The 20,334-nt window shown below is 38.0% G+C and overlaps 1 protein-coding gene across 1 annotated transcript; it reads right to left on the bottom strand.

Annotated features, from left to right (window-relative positions):
- Nucleotides 1-279: 279 nt before the first annotated feature.
- On the bottom strand, nucleotides 280-2,132 carry LOC147858739 (protein ASPARTIC PROTEASE IN GUARD CELL 1-like). The gene has a single exon (XM_087325862.1). It carries the CDS (start codon nucleotides 2,044-2,046, stop codon nucleotides 556-558), a length of 1,491 nt encoding a protein of 496 aa, XP_087181988.1. The 5' UTR covers nucleotides 2,047-2,132; the 3' UTR covers nucleotides 280-555.
- Between the last annotated feature and the right edge of the window lie 18,202 nt (nucleotides 2,133-20,334).

The following is a 20,334-nucleotide window of genomic DNA, read 5'->3' as shown; positions in this document are numbered from 1 at the left end:
CATTCAATTGTTTCGAGGAACATTGGAGTTGTTGGATACATAGATGGCCTCTCTGGACTCTAGTGGCCTCTTTCCAATGGTGTGCGTGTATGTATACAGACCTAATATATATGTATATAGCCTTCACTGCATTCATTCAACCACAAAATGAGAGCTTGCATCAAAATGGTACTAACATTAGAAGCCCGGCCCATGGAAGACAAAACCTTTCTTTTTTTTCTCTTTAACAAATTGTACTATATATAAAAAAAAGGAAGGAAAAAAAAAAGATATAGTATATAGGTACAAATTGGCAGATATAATGTTAATCATGACATTAGGGAATGCAATGCGGACAAAAATAAAATAAAAATAAAAGGAGAGAATTTAATGTCTCCAATTGACCGTGACGTGGGCCAATTTGGTCGTGACGTGGCGATCTGGCTGTGGAAGTGGCAATTTGGCTGTGATGTGGCCAAAAGGCATGGTGGAAAAAAGGCGGCCATTAGGATCCGCACTCCTGCCTCCACCTCAACCGCCACAACCACCAAGGCCGCCCAAATTGCTTTAGGTCCTTTAGCATTGATTAGGCGCGAACCCGACCCGGCTGGCCGCCGAATTGAAGGAGACCCTGTAGCCCTGCTGCTGCATGTTCCCGATGATGGAGAACGCGGCATTGGTCCCAGCGAAGGCGAAGCAGAATGTGCCGGCCGTGTCGACGGGGATCAGATAATTGGCGGCCGGGAGCTTGGTGACCGCCTGGCCCGCGTAGTGGAAGTCCACCGTGGGAACCGACACGGACGACATCCCGCCGAGCGCGTAGCACGTGTCGAACAGCGACACGCTGCCGGCCGAGGGGAGGTCCGACGTGGCGGCCACGAAGGCGTCGCGGAGGGCCACGTAGGCGGGGGCCGTGAGGCGCGTGATGGAGGTGCCGGAGTCCACGATGACGCCGCCGCTGCCGTCGGATTGGAGGGAGAAGACGGAGCGCGGGATCTGCAGGAGCTGCCCGCCGACGCTGATGCCTTCCAGCCCTACATAATAGAAGGTGGACAGTTTAGGGTTTCTGAGGAGGGGCGTGAAGACGGAGCCGCGCGGAGCCGCCCTCCTCCCGAAGATCAGCTCGCTGGAGCCGCCCTGGAACCGATCCGCCAGGCAGTAGGAGAACTGCGTCCTGGTCTGCGACGGGAAGCTGAGCTTCCCGTTCCCAAGCCCTAGCAGGCCTGCAGCCCCTTGGAAGAGACCCTCATTGTCATGGCCGCACCCTATGGCTACCTTGAGCACCACCGTCCCCTTCCCGAACGTGAGCTTCTCCAGCGCGAAGTCCCCCACTGTGAAGGATCCATCGCCATAGCTCACCTGGTAGAGGCACATGTTGGCCTGGCAGCCTTTCACCAGGAGCTGCGAGCAGAGAGAGGCGTCGCAGCCGACGGATTGGTAGGAGGAGGAGGCGGATGGGTTGAAGTAAGGATCGGATTGGTTGTAGCAGCGCTGGCATGGCTGGCATTGCGTCCACGACAGATCGCTGCCTGTGTCCATGACGAAGTAGGCGTATCTCGGCGGCGTCCCTAGGCCGAAGCGAGTGAAGTACTCGCCGCTGCCTTGGCTCAGCCCCGACACGATGGGGCTCGTGAAATCGAAGCTGGAGCTCAGCTTCGAGTCCGTGGCGCCTTCCGTTTGCTCTTGCTGCAGGGATGGCTCCCATTCCGACGGCCTCTCCCCCATCACTGCGATCTGCACGCGCTTCGTGAGGGCCGCCACGCGTGCGGCGTCACGTGACAGACGGCCGGCGGCGAAGGCGGCGAAGGAGGAGGAGGAGGTGTCGATTTGGGGGAAGAGCGCGTCTCTGTGGCTGATCTCCGCCGTCCAGGTGTTGAGGGAGGGGGAATCGGAGGAGGAGATGGAGGCGGCGATGGCTGTTCTCTGGCCGCCATTAGGGTAGAAGAGCTGGTAGCCTGGATTGGCGGCGGAGCTGAGGAGAGGGGCGGAGAAGATGGAGAGAAAGGCAAGGAAGAAGAAGAAGGAGGAGGTTGAGAATGGAGAAGAAATGGGAGGTGCAGTAGCCATGGCTACTGTCTGCAGCAGCAGAAGCAGTAGCAGAGAACTGCGAGACCAGACACAGGAGAAGGAAATTGAGAAGAGAGAGAGAGAGAGAGAAAGAGAGAGAAAAGGCTGTCAAATTTTTAAAGAGAAAGGCTGTGGCGTTATCTTTATAGCTCCAAAAGACGCAGAAACGAATTTATTTTATTTATATTTGTTTTTTTTTATTTTTTTATTTTTTATTTTTTTTGTTTTTTACTTTATTTTATTTATTTATTTATTTATTTAAGTTTACTTTTCTCCTAGTTTTTCAGATATTCAGTGAAAAACAAAAAAACAGGAAAACACAAAATCCCAAAGAAACTAAAAGTTTTATTATTTATATAATTCATATTAATTAATTGGGAAAGGCTTCGAATTTCGCGAACGAAGGATGTTTTTATTTTGTTTTCGCGGGGAGATATAGTTTTTTTTTATATTTATTTATGATCTTTTATTTCTTTTATTTGCTCATTTATTTGTTTGGTTTTTTTTTATGGGGGTCATTTATTTATTTATTTATTTATTTATTTGTGTTGCTCATCTATAGACTATTTTATTTATTTGTTTGTTTGCTGCTTCATTTACTTATTTTATTAGAGAACAAAAATAAAAAGAAAAGTGATTTATTTTATTTTATTTTATTTATTTAAAAAAAAGGGCTAAGCTTCACCAACCCCCCTTCGCACAATAAAGTAAAAAAGCAAAAAGCAAAAGAACATAAAGGACCCCCTCTCTCTCTCTCTCTCTCTCTCTCTCTCTTCTTTCTTCTCTCTCTAGATACATGCATATATGCCCATCTATCTATCTACTCTTCCCCATGGGCTTTTAATGCCGAGTGTGGGCTCGAAGTTATTGAATTAGGTTCACTCTCTCTCTCTTTTTCCTTTTCCTTTTATCCTTTGGCTTCTTCTGCTCTTTGGTTTCACTTCCTTCTTAGCTAGCTGAGAGAGTAAGCTAGCTAACCTCTTCCTTCACAAAGTAAGCTAGCTCGCCTATTCCTTTTTCTCCTCTCTCTCTCAATTACCTGTAGTATGATTGATCAACATTGGACCCCCCCCCCCCCCCCTACAGTATGTAGTTTGTTCACATCGAAACCCCCTGTGTATGCTTACTCGATTTAGTCTGTCCACTCGACTACATACAATGAATCGTGTCTCATCCCCTCGGTAATTTCATCGGTCCACCTCCCCTTGGATGCTTGTTTGCTATACAATTTACAATCCCCATTTCAATTCATTTCAATAACTTGTATATTACCTATTAATATTAACCCTCAATTTTTTCACCACTCCCAATTCCGTTTGGATGCTTATTTGGGATATAATCTTTAAGGTTGGAGCTCGACAACTTACTTCTATATTATCCATAAAACCCTAGTTTGTTTCATTACTCGTAAATCTCTAGGATCCTTATTCAGTACATGATTTTTAAGATTTGGTTTGATTATGTTAAATTCAACAAATTGTAAATGATCGATCACTATCAGCCTCTAGTAGTATTAGCTCTTCTAATTCCCTTGGATAATAATTTGGTATAATTGATAAAGTGCAATTTGGTTCCACTACTTGTATATAATCGATCGACATTGACGAGGAGAAATAGATCGGTAGGTGGATAGATGTGTTATGTGCTATGTGTGCGAGGGAAACTAGAGACGAAGACAAAGACAAAGACAAAGACAAGATACTAAAGACAATAAGGTGCATTAACAAATCAATCAAAGATTACAATGATAAGAACACTTTTCATTAAAAAGCTAATCAACATGGCTCATATAAAAAATCTACACATGTACCTAGAGAAGTTAAGATAAATTTAGTAATTATGGGAAAGTGAGTGAATGTTCTAAAATATCAACCCTATTCATTGCAAAGGAGATCCCATTCATTACATCCATTGTGGAGTTTGACAAACTCGTGCCTAGAATGCTTATATTCTCATCGCGCCAATCCAAGCTAAAATGTGTTGTATCATGCAACCAAGGATAAGCTTGGTTTTCCCTCATCTCCCCGTAATCTTGGTCGATCAAGGAGACTAGGCAAATTTGACATCAAAGTCCTTCAAGGATCACAATAGACAAACCATGCTAGATGTAGGAATCATTGTGCCCCATCTCTATGCTCAACAAATTCATAGTAAGTGACATCTAGTTGCTCCTAGAGATGGCATAGCTTCCTAAGAAATGAAAAGCTCGATATCATTCATGGGGTTACCAGCTCAATCAACAACTATGCAATCTTTGAATCATGGATTGGAACTCCCTCTTCATAAAATATGTAGTTGATAACGCCACTCATGTATTTGAGCATAGCCTTTCTATACAACTCGTTCCTTATATTAGTCAATAACTTAATAATGTCATTCACTTTTTAGACCCATCACCAAGCAATGATACTATGTAGTAGAGGTGGTCCACTATATCCTTTTTCAAAAGACTTTGCATCTCTTCATCCATCAGTTTTGCCCATAGAGATCACAATCTACTTTGGCGTAACTTTCTCGTATGGGTACAATCTCCACTATCTTCATTCTAAAGGCATAGTGATGCATCGTGTAGTCATCGTAATTGAACTAAGTAATCTAGTTCTTCTTACAAATGGAGGGACATGGTTGATCTTGTTCTTTTTATAGGTCTCTTCATGCCAAGTTCCCTCATGGTAGCAACATTGAACTCTTCATCAATCAGTAAAATCAAGTTAGCCAAGTCAACATAGCTTCCCTCTACTTAATCGACATCTCCCATTCATCAAACATGTGTCCCAAGGAGTGTGTGTTAACACACAAGGTATGTGATTGAGCTTGGTTTCTCTACTAGAATCCCAATAGATGCTTATTCGGGTTCATCTTGATTTGGTTCAAACAAAGAAAGACATGAAAAGGGCATGCACACGAAGACATATGATCTTATATGAGGCCTGAAAGTAAACACATATAGTCTTAAGAGAAAGCTAGACCAAGGGACCTAGAGTATGTCCGTTGATTGTTATCTCAAATAGACATGCATTCCCTAAACTCCTACCTCTCATTGATCGCCTAATCCTTTATCTTTGCCATGTTATTTGCACAATTCTCCTTCATGTGTCCATTCATCATCTCACATGAACAATTCTCAACTTTGTAAGCTTTTAATACATGTCGTCTATATCAACCAATTTGCACCACCAATTTCCTTTCAAAACCCTCTAGAAGCAATTGTGTCCTCTTCTTGTGACCCCAACATAAGTAGCGGTAACAAAGCCTTCCTTATGTGTTCCAACTTCTGTTGCCTTGAGTTGAACACCACTGAGATAATGGGTGGACACATGCGGTGGCAAGGTTAGGAGTTTGGACTTGCTAAAGTTAACATGCAGTCCAACAACTAATTCATGTACAATTTAAGGGCATCCATAATCACTCTCATATTATTTGGATAGTTTTGTGACACGAATGATATATCATCTACATATGCCCGATCCACAAAAGCATGTCTTCTTTTGTTTTCAAATCGTGAAGTTGACCGATTGATACAGTCTAGATGATCCATGTACAATAACAGTGGATGAGTTGCAATTGCATATAACAATGCACTTATAGGACAATCTTGTCATACTGATTTGGCTAAGGTGGATGAATTTGTCAACTCGCCATCAATAATGCATCAAGATGTACTAGACCCATAAAACCAATAGATTACTTGAGACGTTTTCAGGCCGAATCCTAGTTTGACCATTGTGGATTCCACAAAATCCCATTGGATTGTGTGAATGACCTTTTCAATGCCAATTTGCTTGATCAATACATCGTGTTTGGTGTATTTGGCATACTCCATTCCAATATAGGCATTAGCAATATTATTAGGCAATCTCTGTTTGATTGTCGGCAACTTAGAGACATCACATTGCAAATTTACACTCTTTACTTTAAGTGCTTCTAAGCTCTTTATTGACTAATCGACACTTCTATAATTCTCTATTCTTTGTAGGTTTTCATCTCAATTTGAGGTTTCCCACTAATAATAAAGTCTTACTAAAAAAAAGGACACGTGTGGTGGAATTGAAGATCTTGATGTATAGATTGTCAACTTTCGTGATGTCATTCAATTGCCCACCTTTTTATAATATCAAGAAACATGCACATAAAATGGTTTCTAAACCAAGTCGATTCAACTCACACAGAGGATAAAAAAAAGTTGTGAGAATATAAAGTTTAGGGTGAAGGTACTCATACGAGATTTTACACAGAGATAAATCTCGTCCTTGTCACATGGGGCTTAGTTGAACTAGGAAAGCCGCATCAAGCTCATAACTCTTGGAGGGGTGGTGCAATGAAGGGGCTTGAGGAAGAATGGATAAGCTTGGTGAGAAGAAAAAAAAATGTATTGATTTCTCTAAAAGCTTGGTGTATATCTTGTTCTCTTATCCGAGAATGGAGCTTAACAAGTGTGCTAAATAGAAATAAAAAGGTAAAATGGTCATATTTACCAATCCCAACACCATATAAGGGAGCATTGCCTCAACTGTACAATTGTGTTTGAGAACTCTAAACTCAAGAATTCAATGGTTTCCCAATCATCGACCATATCTATTTGTGGAGGGTGTGTTTCATTCTCCCCCCAGGGTATGGGGCATCTCTAACCCTTGAATTACTTATCTCTCTCCAAATAATCCATTAGGAAAGCTCATTTGTGTTGTGTGTACTTTGTTTGGGCTTAAATGAGTTGTGAGGCAAGCTAAGTACAATGAGCATTCCTACACGGATTACTTGGAGAGAGTTGTACACTCTTCCAATGGGTGTGGAGTACTGTATCTTTCAGCATCGTTGATCTACTCCTTTGAATTTCCATAAGATAGAAACCTAAACACATTTGGTCCTCAAATTACATCACATTATGCAAACGTCCAAACCCCTCTTTGGTCAACCATATCCATATTGTTGGCACGAGTTATTGTCAACTATCACTTCCCATCGAACAGACTCTACACAAAGTTTATGTGCCTTTATCAACTTAATCTGGCGAGCTCATAAGATTTATTGACACATTGTTGTTTAACCCTTCCATATCTCCCACTTCAGCCTTCCTCACACTGTCCTAGTTATTAGATACATGCTTCTAGGAATTGTTACCAATTAGATCATGTTCTATTTTTACATACAATGCCCATGATCTCCCTAAAATGCAACTAGTTTTCCCCCATTGTTTCCTAAAATCTCTCGTTCTCAATCATATTTAGTTGCTCTCGAGGAAGGTTTGAGCAACGACACTCACTAAGTGAAGTCTCCACCTAGAAGAAGTCAAATAACCGTCTACATAATCAAAAGAGAGAATGTAAGGAACTTGCTAACATTGACGATTGCAACAAAATATTTATTGGTGGTATAATAATGAGTGCACATTTCACACCTCTCTTCATAGACACTTGTGTGATTACTATAGAGGAATGGAATTTTGTTTTTTTGTCCAGTTCTTGCACATTGGAATTGTACCTTTTCCTCAACAAGTCTAGAAATTTTGCCTCACAAAATGCAAGAGAGCATTAATCTCATCACTTAATAAGTATGGGCTTCTTGTAAGAGAATATTACAAGAATGCATGTTCACTGACGTGTCTTGCAATAGGCTCATCCCTTGGCTTTACATTTGATCAATATAAGGAGATTATGGACGCCAATATGACGCCTTTAGTTGACATCCCTAGTTCTTTATTAAAAATATCATATGAACCAATGAAAAAATTATTGTTTACCTCGTAGAAACTATTTGTACTACTTACAAGAATGTGGGTGCTTGCAAGACTTGTGCATAATTTGACACTATTCAAGGATTTATTGATGGAATTAGGAGAGGGGTTGATTACCGCTTGTGGGTACAACATCCTCATTTTAGAAAGCATGACATAGATGTACGATGGTCATAATTACCAATTTTGGACCTTTCAGAACAACAAATAATTAATACCTGAAACCTCTAAAACACTAGATAAAGAGATGTAAAGAAGTTGAATAGAACACATTTCTCACCAATAGTCATGAGAAAACATGTTAAATTCACAATTTTCACAACCCCCCAGCCCCCAAAAAAAACTTCAATACAATCATATAAGGTAAATTTCTTGATTAACAACCCTAGCATACACTGACCACCAACCTATCACATACCCTATCTTTACTCTTTGTTCAAGATCCTCAATAAAGTTCTTTTTTTACTCATTATTAGAAAATCATCTTTCGGATACAACTTTAGGGGTCTCCATACCATTACAAAAAACTAGGTCTTTTGCAATTCCATAAATAGAAATTTCTGAATCTTTTCATCATCTTCTTCACATATTTTTCTTCAATAGTATTAAGAAAAAACGCCCGAAGGCTATAACGTAAATTGTCTACCCAAAAGCTTACAACTTTTTATGTACAATGATGTACAATAATCCTAAGACCAAAGATAGGACTTTGTAGAAGGTGTTGGAATTTGTTGATGTACACTGCCATGATTTATTGATATTCAAGAAAGGGTTCATGGAAGTCAATAGTGCCATTGAGGCCCTTGAGTTGACTCTATAAACAGGGGCAACTTTTTCCTTAAGTGAAGAAGCTTCTTCCTTCTCCTGTTCACAGTCTCTAGGGAACCATGCATATTGTCATATTGGCCACGACTAACAAGTTCTCCCATATCTCAAGCAGGACATCTGAGAGACGAAGATCTGCCACATCATAAAGTCAGTTACATCGACATTTCCATAATGCCCATAACGTTACCGTAGTCATTGTTTTCCAAACTTGGACAGATTGCACCTGCTTTCAAGGTTACTGAAAGGGGCTAACTAATATCAATCTTCTATTATATACCATCATTGCCTCCTGAACATCATCTACCTCATACATCATCAAGTTGGAATGTAACACTCCCCACATTGCTAATCCTCATGAAAATAGATACTTGTTGAGGCAAGGGACAAGACCAAAGGACATGCTTGGCAGTCTCCTGTGCTTCATGGCAAAAACCACATTGGCGAAGATTGGGTGCTACATTCCCTTTCAATGAATGACCAATTGGTAATGCCATATTCACTAATAGCCATCTGAAGAGAATAAATTTAGTTGGCCCCCTGAAATGACAATCCATCTCCAATAGGTTTTCAAATGCAAAGTTGAGACACCCTAGGTGGTTCAATGTTTCTAAGTTGTTGGTATTGTTACATTTCGAGAGAGCAGTAATGATCTTCCAAGTTTTACTGAGTACTGAAAGAAGGGAACCTTTATGATCTGTTCCTCTAAGGAATGTGACCAAAACCAACCCCCCCATCCCATGTTAATCTTGAAACAGGGTCTTTTGCGTATAACCACAACATATCACACATATGAGCAATTGAAGGATAAGGATAAAGCATCCATTTCTTTCCTTTTTTAGAAACCACTCTAATGGGTGTACTTCACAAGCGTTGTAGATAACTGTAATCAAAGTATAAGGTTGCAATCTATGGTTGTCTAGGACCTGCAAATAAGAAGCGCACCCGTTAGTTCAAACACCTTTGACAACCATCAATGTGTCATTTATGAAGCATACAAACCACAGATGTTCCTACCTGGATTGGAAGGTTGTAGAAAACGAAGAATATGCTTCCAATATGCTAGCAGTCATTATCTTGGCACCATGAACAGATTGTAAATGTGCAAGATGACCTTCTTGTGGCATTTGCCAAAATTGAGTCCAAGTTCTTACAAACACAATTGGCCCATTATCCAATTTACCCCAGGCAAGGTGAGTTCTTAGGCCCAACACTTTTCTTGTATTATCCTAAAATAGAGAATTGGCAAGAAGAGGCTTATTAAGTAACACATCCCATGTAGAAGGCTAGTCCTTAAGCAAGAGGGACTTGTAAAAGTAAACATGTGGAAGCATTAGACAAAACCGGCTCAGCCGGATAGCAACATAGAATAAGAGGTTTAATGGAGAAGCTTAATACACAGAGAGTATACACGGGAGAGACAGAGAGAGAGAGAGAGAGAGAGAGAGAGAGAGAGAGAGAGTAGAACATAAACTCAATTCAAAAATCACTCTAAAAACTCTGTACATACAATCTGCTATAACAACACTATTTATACAAAGTCCATAAAGGATTGACAGAAGTACTTCAATGCTCATACGAGCGACTGACACTAACTACGAGACAATGATTACCTAGTAGTCTAGGCTACTGCTAGGCTTCTGGTTCCCGCTCGAATCCGGCTCTCCGATCTGGCCGGTTGTATCTGGATACCGATCCGGCTCAGGCTTATTCAAATGATCCGGATCCGGTTGAGCTTGCTCGCTCAACAAGACTTAATCACATCCCATGCCCTTATGATTCCTAGCAAAAATCTATTGGATGAATGATCCCGCCTTGCCGTTTGCACATCATTCAAGAACAACCACTTTAAAGAGGGTGACCAAACTCCTCCCGTCTTAGGATTTAACTACATTAACTGATTTAGAAATATTCCTTTCCAAGCTTCTGATCCTAGCAGCAATACTCTAATCACAAGCTTAGTCAAGAGGGTTGTTGATTGCATCAAAGGATCTATCAAATCCAACCCTCCATTGCTTTTAGGTTGAATCAACACATTCCAAGTAACTTTGGCTACTGTTGGAGATCCATCCCCCCCCCCCCCCACTAGAGGAAATTATGAATCAAGCTTTGCACTTTCATTATTGCATATCTAGAAAATAGCCAAACATATGTTATAAACCACATTGAAGCCAACAATATTGAGTTTGCTACTACAACCCGACCTGCAAAGGACAATTGTTGGGCATCCCAATATAATAGTTTACGTTTTATTGATAATAGTAACGGAGATAGCATTGCTTTTGGCCTCAAATCTATACCAACCATACATCCCAAATATCAAATTGGTTCACCATGGTGAAGCCATCGGAAAGAAGAACCTAGATACCAATCATAAGTAGGGAATCTTCCTAGTGAAATTTCTAAATCTTCCTTTTTTAGTTAGAACAATCAATATTACATAAGTAGGGAACATCCTGATTATAAAATAGCATCATGAAACCAATACGTTGGAGTTCTCCACATCAATGTGGAACATAGAAGGTTGCACAAACATATATAGCCTGTACATTCTAAATTGTTCTTCACAATATGTCCACCTTTTTCCAACTTTTGTGTCCTAGTCTAAAAGCAACCAAATTTGGTGTTGCGACACAAGATTATGATACCTTTCCCGTTTCTTCTAATTCTATTGAATCCCCCATTTCTATTTTTTTGTCCCTTTTTATTTGTTCTTAAATAAGTGTTCCTTCCTTTACAAGCACGCCATGACAAACTAAGTTTAGGACTTGTGAGTTGTTAGAAAGCAAGATAAAAGTTTCAAATAGATATTTTCCACAAATACTCTAGGCTTCGCTATGAGGTTAAACATTAAAGTGAATTATTCATCATCGTGAGTTTACTCGTACTGATCGAAATAGCTTGAGGTTTCAGTACAAAAGAAAATTTGTGTGTAAATGGTTGTAGTGTATAAATGTTGAGCATGAAGTGAGTAATCTTTTTAACCATCTATCTTGACCAATACCCTCATATCCATACATTAACCTTTGCTTCCAGGGATTCATCAAAAGTACTACACTTGTTTGCTTACCACCTTTCTCAACAAATTTAAGTTTTAAAACCAATTTAATGGAAAGATCATCATCACAATACATATTTATTGGAGCCATGTTAGCTACACTACAAATCTTTCAGAAATAGACTTGGTTGTATACATGCAAGTTTGTTAGCTTCAACACAAAGCTTATAATCACCAACTCTTAAAGCTCCTTTCTTTCTTGGTGATTGCAAGATTACTTGAAAATATTATGTTCCTTCAAACATATAACAAGTACATATTGTTCTATATTCTTGGTTCTTTGGATCTTGTTCTTTCCTGGTTTGCTAACCTATAAACTTGTGCATGCATTCCACCTAAACTTGTGAATTGAGATATGTGCGTCATTACAATTTTTTCTTGATTAGATTTCGAGAGGATCTAAATTGTTTTATGAACTACACACTAGAAGTTAGGATTTAGTTTCCTCTTCTTATTATGAATGTGAAATGCATGAGATTATCCATACATCAACTTTGAGTTATTTTGAGGTGAGGGCCAAGAAACATATGAATATTACAAAACAAATGTGTATGTCAGTTCACACTAAAAGAGAATAAGATTTTTGAGGGTTTTAATCTTATGGCCTTTAAAGGTTTGGAAATACTGCCCTTTAAGGGCATGAAACCTTATTTAAGGCTTAAGAACACATGCTTCCATATATGTAGTGGTCATTGATGCCTTATTATCATTTTTACTAAGTCAATGAATATAAGATACCAAGTAAAAGTCCACGTGGTGTCACTTCATCAACTTCGTGCTTGCACCATTGCAAGCACCTTTGCTACATCATAAAGAAGACAAGAAATGAAGATTGCTTTTATCATAAAAAACTCTAAGGACAGGAAATAAAGAGTGAGAGGAAATGGTACGGGACGTGGGCTAGAATTATAGAATCTGGTTGGGATAGCTTATTAGATGTTTTAGGTAGAATTGTTAAAGAGACTAGTAGTAATAGTAATATTAGAACAGATATTTTTAGGAGTTGGGTTTAAAGAGTTTTCATTCTTCGTGGTTGAGGAATTAGAAAACTCCCAAAGAACTCGTTATGAATCAGGGTAAAATTATTGTGAATTGGCTTTCCATATGAATTACTTACAATGGTGGTATCATAAAATATTCTTTTAGGGGTTGGGTTTCGAAGAGTTTTCATTAGTCTTTGTGGTTGAGGGGTTAAAAAAAAACTCCAAAAGAACTCGTGATGAATCATTAAAACCATTGGGAAATGGCTTTACACATGATTACTCATAATAGTGGTATCACAATACATACTTTTATGACTTGGATTCAATAAGATTTAAGTAGCTTTTGTGGCCAAGGAATGAAAGAATTGTTGAAGAACTCGTGATGAATTGGTACAACAGTATGAAACAACTTTCCACATCAATAGTGCGAAACAACTTGTTTTCTTGTGATTTATGCTGGTTCCACTTATTTTTCATATCTCTTTATCATATCCTCGAATTGACATACTTTATTTGGAATAGGATAATTTAAGAATTTATATCAACTACCACTTCTATAGTTCATCATTAATAAATTTGTATACGCATGTGACATGAATGCATGTTTGAATACATATTATGCATGTTCATTGTCGAATATACCACAAAACTTTGGTTAATTTTCCATGAATATCTCAAGGTTCACATTTACTAGACATTAATATGCCATTTCTAGAAATCCCTCGAGCTTGTCATTTACAAATGCATATCCGTGTAATTTATAATTCATATATGAGGTATGCAGCATAACATGGATGAGAAAAGCCATATCAACATTTAATTAAGGGAAAATATCTATCATATTCCTTATATTAAGTGTATAATCAATTGTGCCTACAATAATATTGATAATATCAATTTTAGTCCTAATGAAAAAAAGGTAATGTAGTTAACTAAAATGATGACTCAAATTCTCCTTATACTTGACATTGAACATGAACTTCACTTCTTACTAATAATAAATCATCTACGTTGAGGGCATACATAAGTAATCAATAATTAGGATAGATAGTCAACTAGTACAACAATATAGGAAGTTGTTAGAATGCAGATTGTCATAGTAGATGTTTAATGTACGAGAAGAAACCATCATGTAATCAATGAGTATTTATATTGTCCACACCTTATTCCTATTCTTCTTATGATGACACATAACAATTCCAAAAGAGAAACATCTTCATCATAGCCACAATCAACCCAACACCAAGCATCTTACTGCTTCCACAACTAGAGGATCATGAGACAAGGTTCTAATAACATGTCAAATGCATTATTTTTATTAATATTGACTACTCACCCACTCAAAAAACAAAAATGCATGAATGCCACAATATATAACCATGTGTGAATAAAACCTTCTAACAAATGCAATGGCCGGCCAAAACCAATTGGATGGAGGTCAAGTACTCTAATGTAGACTTCTGTAGTGAGAATTCTAGGCACGTGATGAAGACTTCTTAAGAAATAGGGCCTAAGTAGGCAAATCAAAGCAAAAAGAGATTCTAATCGTGTGACCACAAGGACATTTACTTTCTCCTAAAATTTGCTTCAATCGAAAGCATATGAACATCTAATGGATTGAGAAAACCTCACAAGAAGGAGATTGTTGGTGAAATTATACAGGAGACAATCTCACTCATTCTCAATGTGGGTTTGCACCAGGGAGAGATTATTCTTAACCACTTGGTGTCTCTATTTATCGACGTATACACCTCATTTTCCATGGCTCAATCCAAGTCCCATAATTTTATGGTGGATTTGCAAGCTTGAATTGCCAACTTCTACCAAATGTTTTGCCAACCTTTGTGTTGCTTTTGCTACTATCTTCCCAACCCTCTTTGGGTTCATGGTGTTGGTCCTATTTCCGATCTAGTTCTTTAACTACTTTCTTGGGGTAAAATTTTCACTAATTGTCTTCAAGTTGTTGCCCCTACTTTCATGTGGACATTACAAGGTACTCATCTTTGTGATTAAACTTTGAATACTGCTCTTGCATATATTATATCTACCCCTCATCCTATTGTTGTTTTGACCTTAATTTCTACTCCTATTACTTTGCAACATCTTTGGGCATTTGCGCTTACTACTTTGGAATTGGCCAAGAAAACTATTTTAGCTTTTAATTCTAAGGTGGCTCCCTTTCTATGGGATGCCCAATAGATCCACTTGTACATGACCTTTGTCACACCCAATTGCTCTCAAAAATCAGTGTGTCCACTTCCCTTCTAGCAAAATATAGTGATTTTCCAAATGTTTCTGAAAAAAGGGAATGTAAAGCACGTGCATGCATATCATCTTGTCAACTACTCTATTGCCTTGGAGGAAGGTACTTCTCTTGCATCTAGGCATATTCATAGCCTATAGGATTCAAGATCTTGGAGTTAGCAAGATCCTCGAGATTAATTAGATTCTTGGAAATAGTTTCACCCATTGTCGTGACGTGGCATGTGCAAAGGGAGAAATGCATGTAAAAGTCAAGTTTTACTATCAATCGAGATTTAGGCCAAAATGACATTGCAAGAAAATCAACAAGATAACAAAAATAACATCAAAACATGGCTCAAATGATAAGAGCTAAGCATTCAAAAATCAAGTCAAGGGTTTAATACCCATTAAAGGCAATAGAAAGGAAAAGATGATCTATAAAATATAAGTGATAACAATTAAATCAAGTATGTGATAAATACAAATGTGTCAATAAATATTTTGCCAAATCCAGGCACCCATTAAAGGCAATCATGCATATTAAAAGAGTAGTGTCATTTTTATCAAACAAGGGCGCTCATTGTTGAGTTCGGAAATTTGGGAATCGAGCACATAGACCTTGTCGAAAAACAAAAGTACGAGGTCGCAAATCACGTTGGCACATGGGAAGCTTACAACAACCAAGGCAACATAACATGGTTGTCAATCATAGACTCAAAACAACATGGGAATTAAGGGTAATGTTTCAAAAATACCCTTAGAAACCTTACCATGAACTAAGGGAGTGAGGGAACAATATGTTCCACAAATATTTTCAAAAGCCAATACATTTATACATATAGTATACATAAATTCCAATGTTCAAAAACCACATGCACATAAACAAACAACACACACAACACAAGTTCATTTATACTTAACCATATATGCTCACACAAAACTAACATGCATACTTATGCATTCTAATGCACAATCGCCAAATACAAATACATGCACATGAACACACACAATCAATAAGCTAAACAAAGATATTAATACACGCGCACAATCTAAAACACACCACAACACTAAGTGTGTGTTTACGAGTGTACATGCACAAATGAAGACGAGAAGTTGTTAAGAGAAATAATGTCACATTCTTTAGTTTTAATTACCCTATACTAAATTAAGTGTCAACAGCTCTAAAACAAATATTTTGTTAGTGAAGAGCCAAACAAAAGATAAACAATGCATTATGTACAGTAATGAGTCACTTGATTGTTTGGAAAGTTTCAAATATCTTGGCCTTGAAGTTCCTTTAAATCATAGATGGAATGAATGTGCCACACTCCGCTTAGAGATGGGCAATAGAGCATATTATACATTTGAGAACACATGCACTCATCAAGATATTAAGTGTTGGGTCCTCAAGAAATACCTTTACGACATTTTGGTGATATTGGTGCTTCTGTATGGGGTGGTAGCACCCCTAAATCTACTTGGAAAGAGTTTGAAGATGTCCAAAAACATTTTCTTACAAAGTTTTCACAATGTAAGAAACAAATGACATACACCCTCCTCCTTGAAACGGGATCATTTCCCATTGAGATAATGACAATGGAAAGGGTTGTTGAATACATGCTTAAGGTTCAAAAGAGTACCTAACAACGACTTCCTAGAATTGCATGGGAAGCAAGCAAAAAAATCTCAAATACGCATAAAAGTAAATTTTGTGTTCTGGTTAGATGCAAGATTATGTAAAAAGAGTTTGGTAGATGGAATGCAACACTTGCTTCATGATGGTTGACCTCCGAAGATATGTTTTGTATTTGATGGTAAGATGGAGTCAAAGCATATCTACGAAAGTTGAAGGGAGTATCAATGTGTCAATTTTCTTTATTGGATCAAGTAGAAATTCTTTTCTTAGTGGAGTGTTCTTCTTGCCTATTGGCAATTCAACATGTTCCACTACATATGTAGTGTAGTGGATGACCATACTCTATCGTGACTCCATTTGTAAGTAGTGTTTTTCACACACGTTTATTAATAGAATTTGTCTTTCAGAAAAAAAGGGAAAGAAAAAAAGATCACCCAATAAGGTTGCCCAATGTAGATTAGAAGGTCATGGGTTTAACCCTTACATATATTGTATACATATATGTATAGAGTAATAGAGGGGTAAGAAATTGGCACCCAAGACCTAGGGCCACTAATCTAACTTACCATTAAGACAAGGTCTTAATTACAATAAATAAAAGAAAGAGAAAAAGATTTGTTGAAAAGAAAGGGATGTGACTTAAAGGAGATGTTTAATACTATGACTTAATAGAAATGATGAAGATGATATTTTGTCCAAAACATGAATTATGGGACAAGACATTACAACACAATCTTCCTTGTTGGTGCAGAGGGTGTAGCGACATGTAGCTCATATATATTCTATTCCTATCATTCATATTCTCAAGTACATGGCATTCCTAATATGCGAGGCTTATTGGTGTGTCCAACTTTGAGAAGTTATATGAGGTCGCGATGTAGTGATAATGTCATATATATTCTATTCCTATCACTCATATTCTCAAGTACATGGCATGCCTAATATGCAAGGCTTATTGGTGTGTCCAACTTTGAGAAGTTGTATGAGGTTGAGATGTAGTGATTATCGGCGAGGAGCATAATTACGTGATCTAAAGCTTACTATTGTAATTTGTAGTGTGTGATGCTCGTCATCCATGGTCTTTTTATTAATAGGAATGCCTAGATAGAAAGGTGAAACATGTGACTTCAATACAAAATTAAGTAGAGAGTTAAATCCATTCAAGTTATGATAGATTCTCGCAAATATGAGTTACCTTTTTTTAGAGGGCTAAGTTGACATTTACAAATTACTAGGGAAATAATCGATGTTCTCTTAATATGATGTTATTTCTTATATGTACCAAAGCATCATGCTTATCATAAAAATGCTAATAAAAATAAAGCATTTTGATTATTATAGCTTGTAAAATTGTTGTCGCTTTGAAGCCGACCAACTGTCAACATGGCTTATTTATGTTGGTTAAAGAACCTTCACAGAAACTATACAATTGTCAATGCATACAAAATAGGTAATATACAGAACAAAAGCCACTAATGGGAATATATCAATTTCTTAATCATGTAAAATCTTAAAATGCCCATCATTTTCATAATTCTTAAAATAATATATCATGGGATATGCAAATGAAGGAAAATAAAAGGGCAAGAAACCATCGGTATGCATTTTATGTAACCACGTTGGATGCAATTCAGATAAATGGAGAATGACCCAAATTTGTTTATTGAAGTTTTGAGTATTATTGCAATACATTATTTCCACTAACTATTGATAAAATTATTGGCTAAACTTAAGGGTGAACATTACATTTGACATAATTTGTGATTTGTATTGATTATACAATTAACTTATTAAAAGCCTTCAACACATGCTCCTAGTAATGTTTTGCAAATAAACAAACGAGAGGCATGCTAGAGAGAGAGAGAGAGAGAGAGAATATATTCTCAAATGACATTTGGATCAAGATAAAACACGTATACTCATGTAAATGGGGTTCTACTTATAACAATATTCAATGTAAATGGGATTCTACTTATAACAATATTCAATACTATAATGACAGGGGCTACTAGGAGATACATGTGCATGCACATGAGCTATGAATAAAACCCACCCTTTGTGTTCACCCGCCACGTTGTTCACGAATGGTTTGTTAGAATCATAAAACAATTTTCCAACAAATCACACCAATGCACGACATCTCCCACATCCTTTGTTGCTTGCACACCGACACACCAATGCCCCACCTTACAACACCCTCATGTTCACCCCATCTCCACCTCACCGCACTCCTCTCACACCTCCTTTGCTCTCACTTGCTACTTTCTTGTCTCACCAACAATGCCTTCAATACCACCTACTCTCTATCCACCACTCCTAATGACATCTACCTCTCCTTTTCCTCTACATCCTTTGTCACCTCCGTGGACTAAGGCTCGCTAAGAAGTGTGCACTCATGAGGTGGGGCGAAGTTAAATACCTTCAATACGTGACACTACAAACAAGGATATTGACATTGGAACCAAGGATGTAAGTATAGACGAGAGATGGTCATTAAGTTGAAGCCTTATGACAACCCCCATGTGAAAGGAGCTAATACTTTTAGAAAGCACTACGAAAAATATGTTTATAACTTGTTAGTACTTCGTGAACTTATCTTCCCAACTAGGTTTATGCTAGATATCTCTCTCTCATACGTCATGTAATATTAGTGTTAAGCATTAACCTGCTTGTATGTGCATTTGGTGTATCTTAATTAATCAAAGCGTGATCCTACTTGTGTATGTTTAGTGGGTCATTAACCTATAGGTTTGACACTTAATTAACAGGGCAATGGTTAGCTTCTTAGTCAACAAACCTACTTAAAGGACAAAGGAAAGAGTTCGCTAAACTAAACTTAGGCATATACGAGCATTAGTAGCTTGAGAGTGCCTAACAACCACTCTCGCACATGACTCACCATCAAGAGGGTATATGGTGGTCCAAACCTAACTAGCAATTTCAACAAGATAGAACTTCGGTAGAAACGAAAATGTGTGCTCTGTCAAAGCATCAAGAGCTGACACAACACATCTAGATAGAGTACTATGAATTACAAATAAACATAGTGGAAACACTATAGAGAGAATATAGTGTAAAGGTGAGGGGTTATAGTGTATCGGGTTGAAAAACTTGAAATGAACACATGCACTCAATGGAAGCACCTCAAGCTAACACAACACATCTAGATGTAAACATCAGGGGTTCAAGCATTAATTTTGGGTTAGAGACACTTGGATAGAGTACTATGAATTACAAATCAGCATAATGGAAACCAACATGTCATAAACCTCCCCACATAAATGCATCAAATGATTTTCATTTATCGTGAGAAAATCGAATTAATCAAAGATTACACAACGTAAAATTGTTCTTCATGCATAACGTAAAATTGTTCTTCACGCATCACCCATTGTAAAATCACTTTCAATTTATATAGTTCCTCAAATCCCCTCATTTTGCCTAGACTAATTCCCTAATGTTTCATGCCTTGACCTGCCGCATGTGGGACATGAAAACATCAACACGCATAGTACAACAGTTCATAGGCTATTGTAATGACTACAACTCTCTTTGATCTCCTATGAAAGTTTGCCTAAAAGAAAATTGTGTCCAATATTGAGCTCATAAAACCAATAAGAATGATGAACTTATTACCAACTCCAAAGATCCTTTCTAAACATGCTTGCAGCATTTTCATTAACATGAAAAAAGAGGTAAATAAATCATATCATCGCCGATGCGTAACCAAATATACGAGTCATTAGTAGGTGTTAAACCAAAGATTTACTTGTGTCGAATAATTTCTGGTCATGATCAAGCCCCATTACAA

The sequence above is a fragment of the Azolla caroliniana genome, unplaced genomic scaffold (genome assembly GCF_043228905.1).
Source record: "Azolla caroliniana isolate FFs.n. ecotype wild unplaced genomic scaffold, voAzoCaro1.0.p SCAF_10, whole genome shotgun sequence".
Lineage (NCBI taxonomy): Eukaryota > Viridiplantae > Streptophyta > Polypodiopsida > Salviniales > Salviniaceae > Azolla > Azolla caroliniana.
This window is presented reverse-complemented; position numbering and strand designations above follow the sequence as displayed.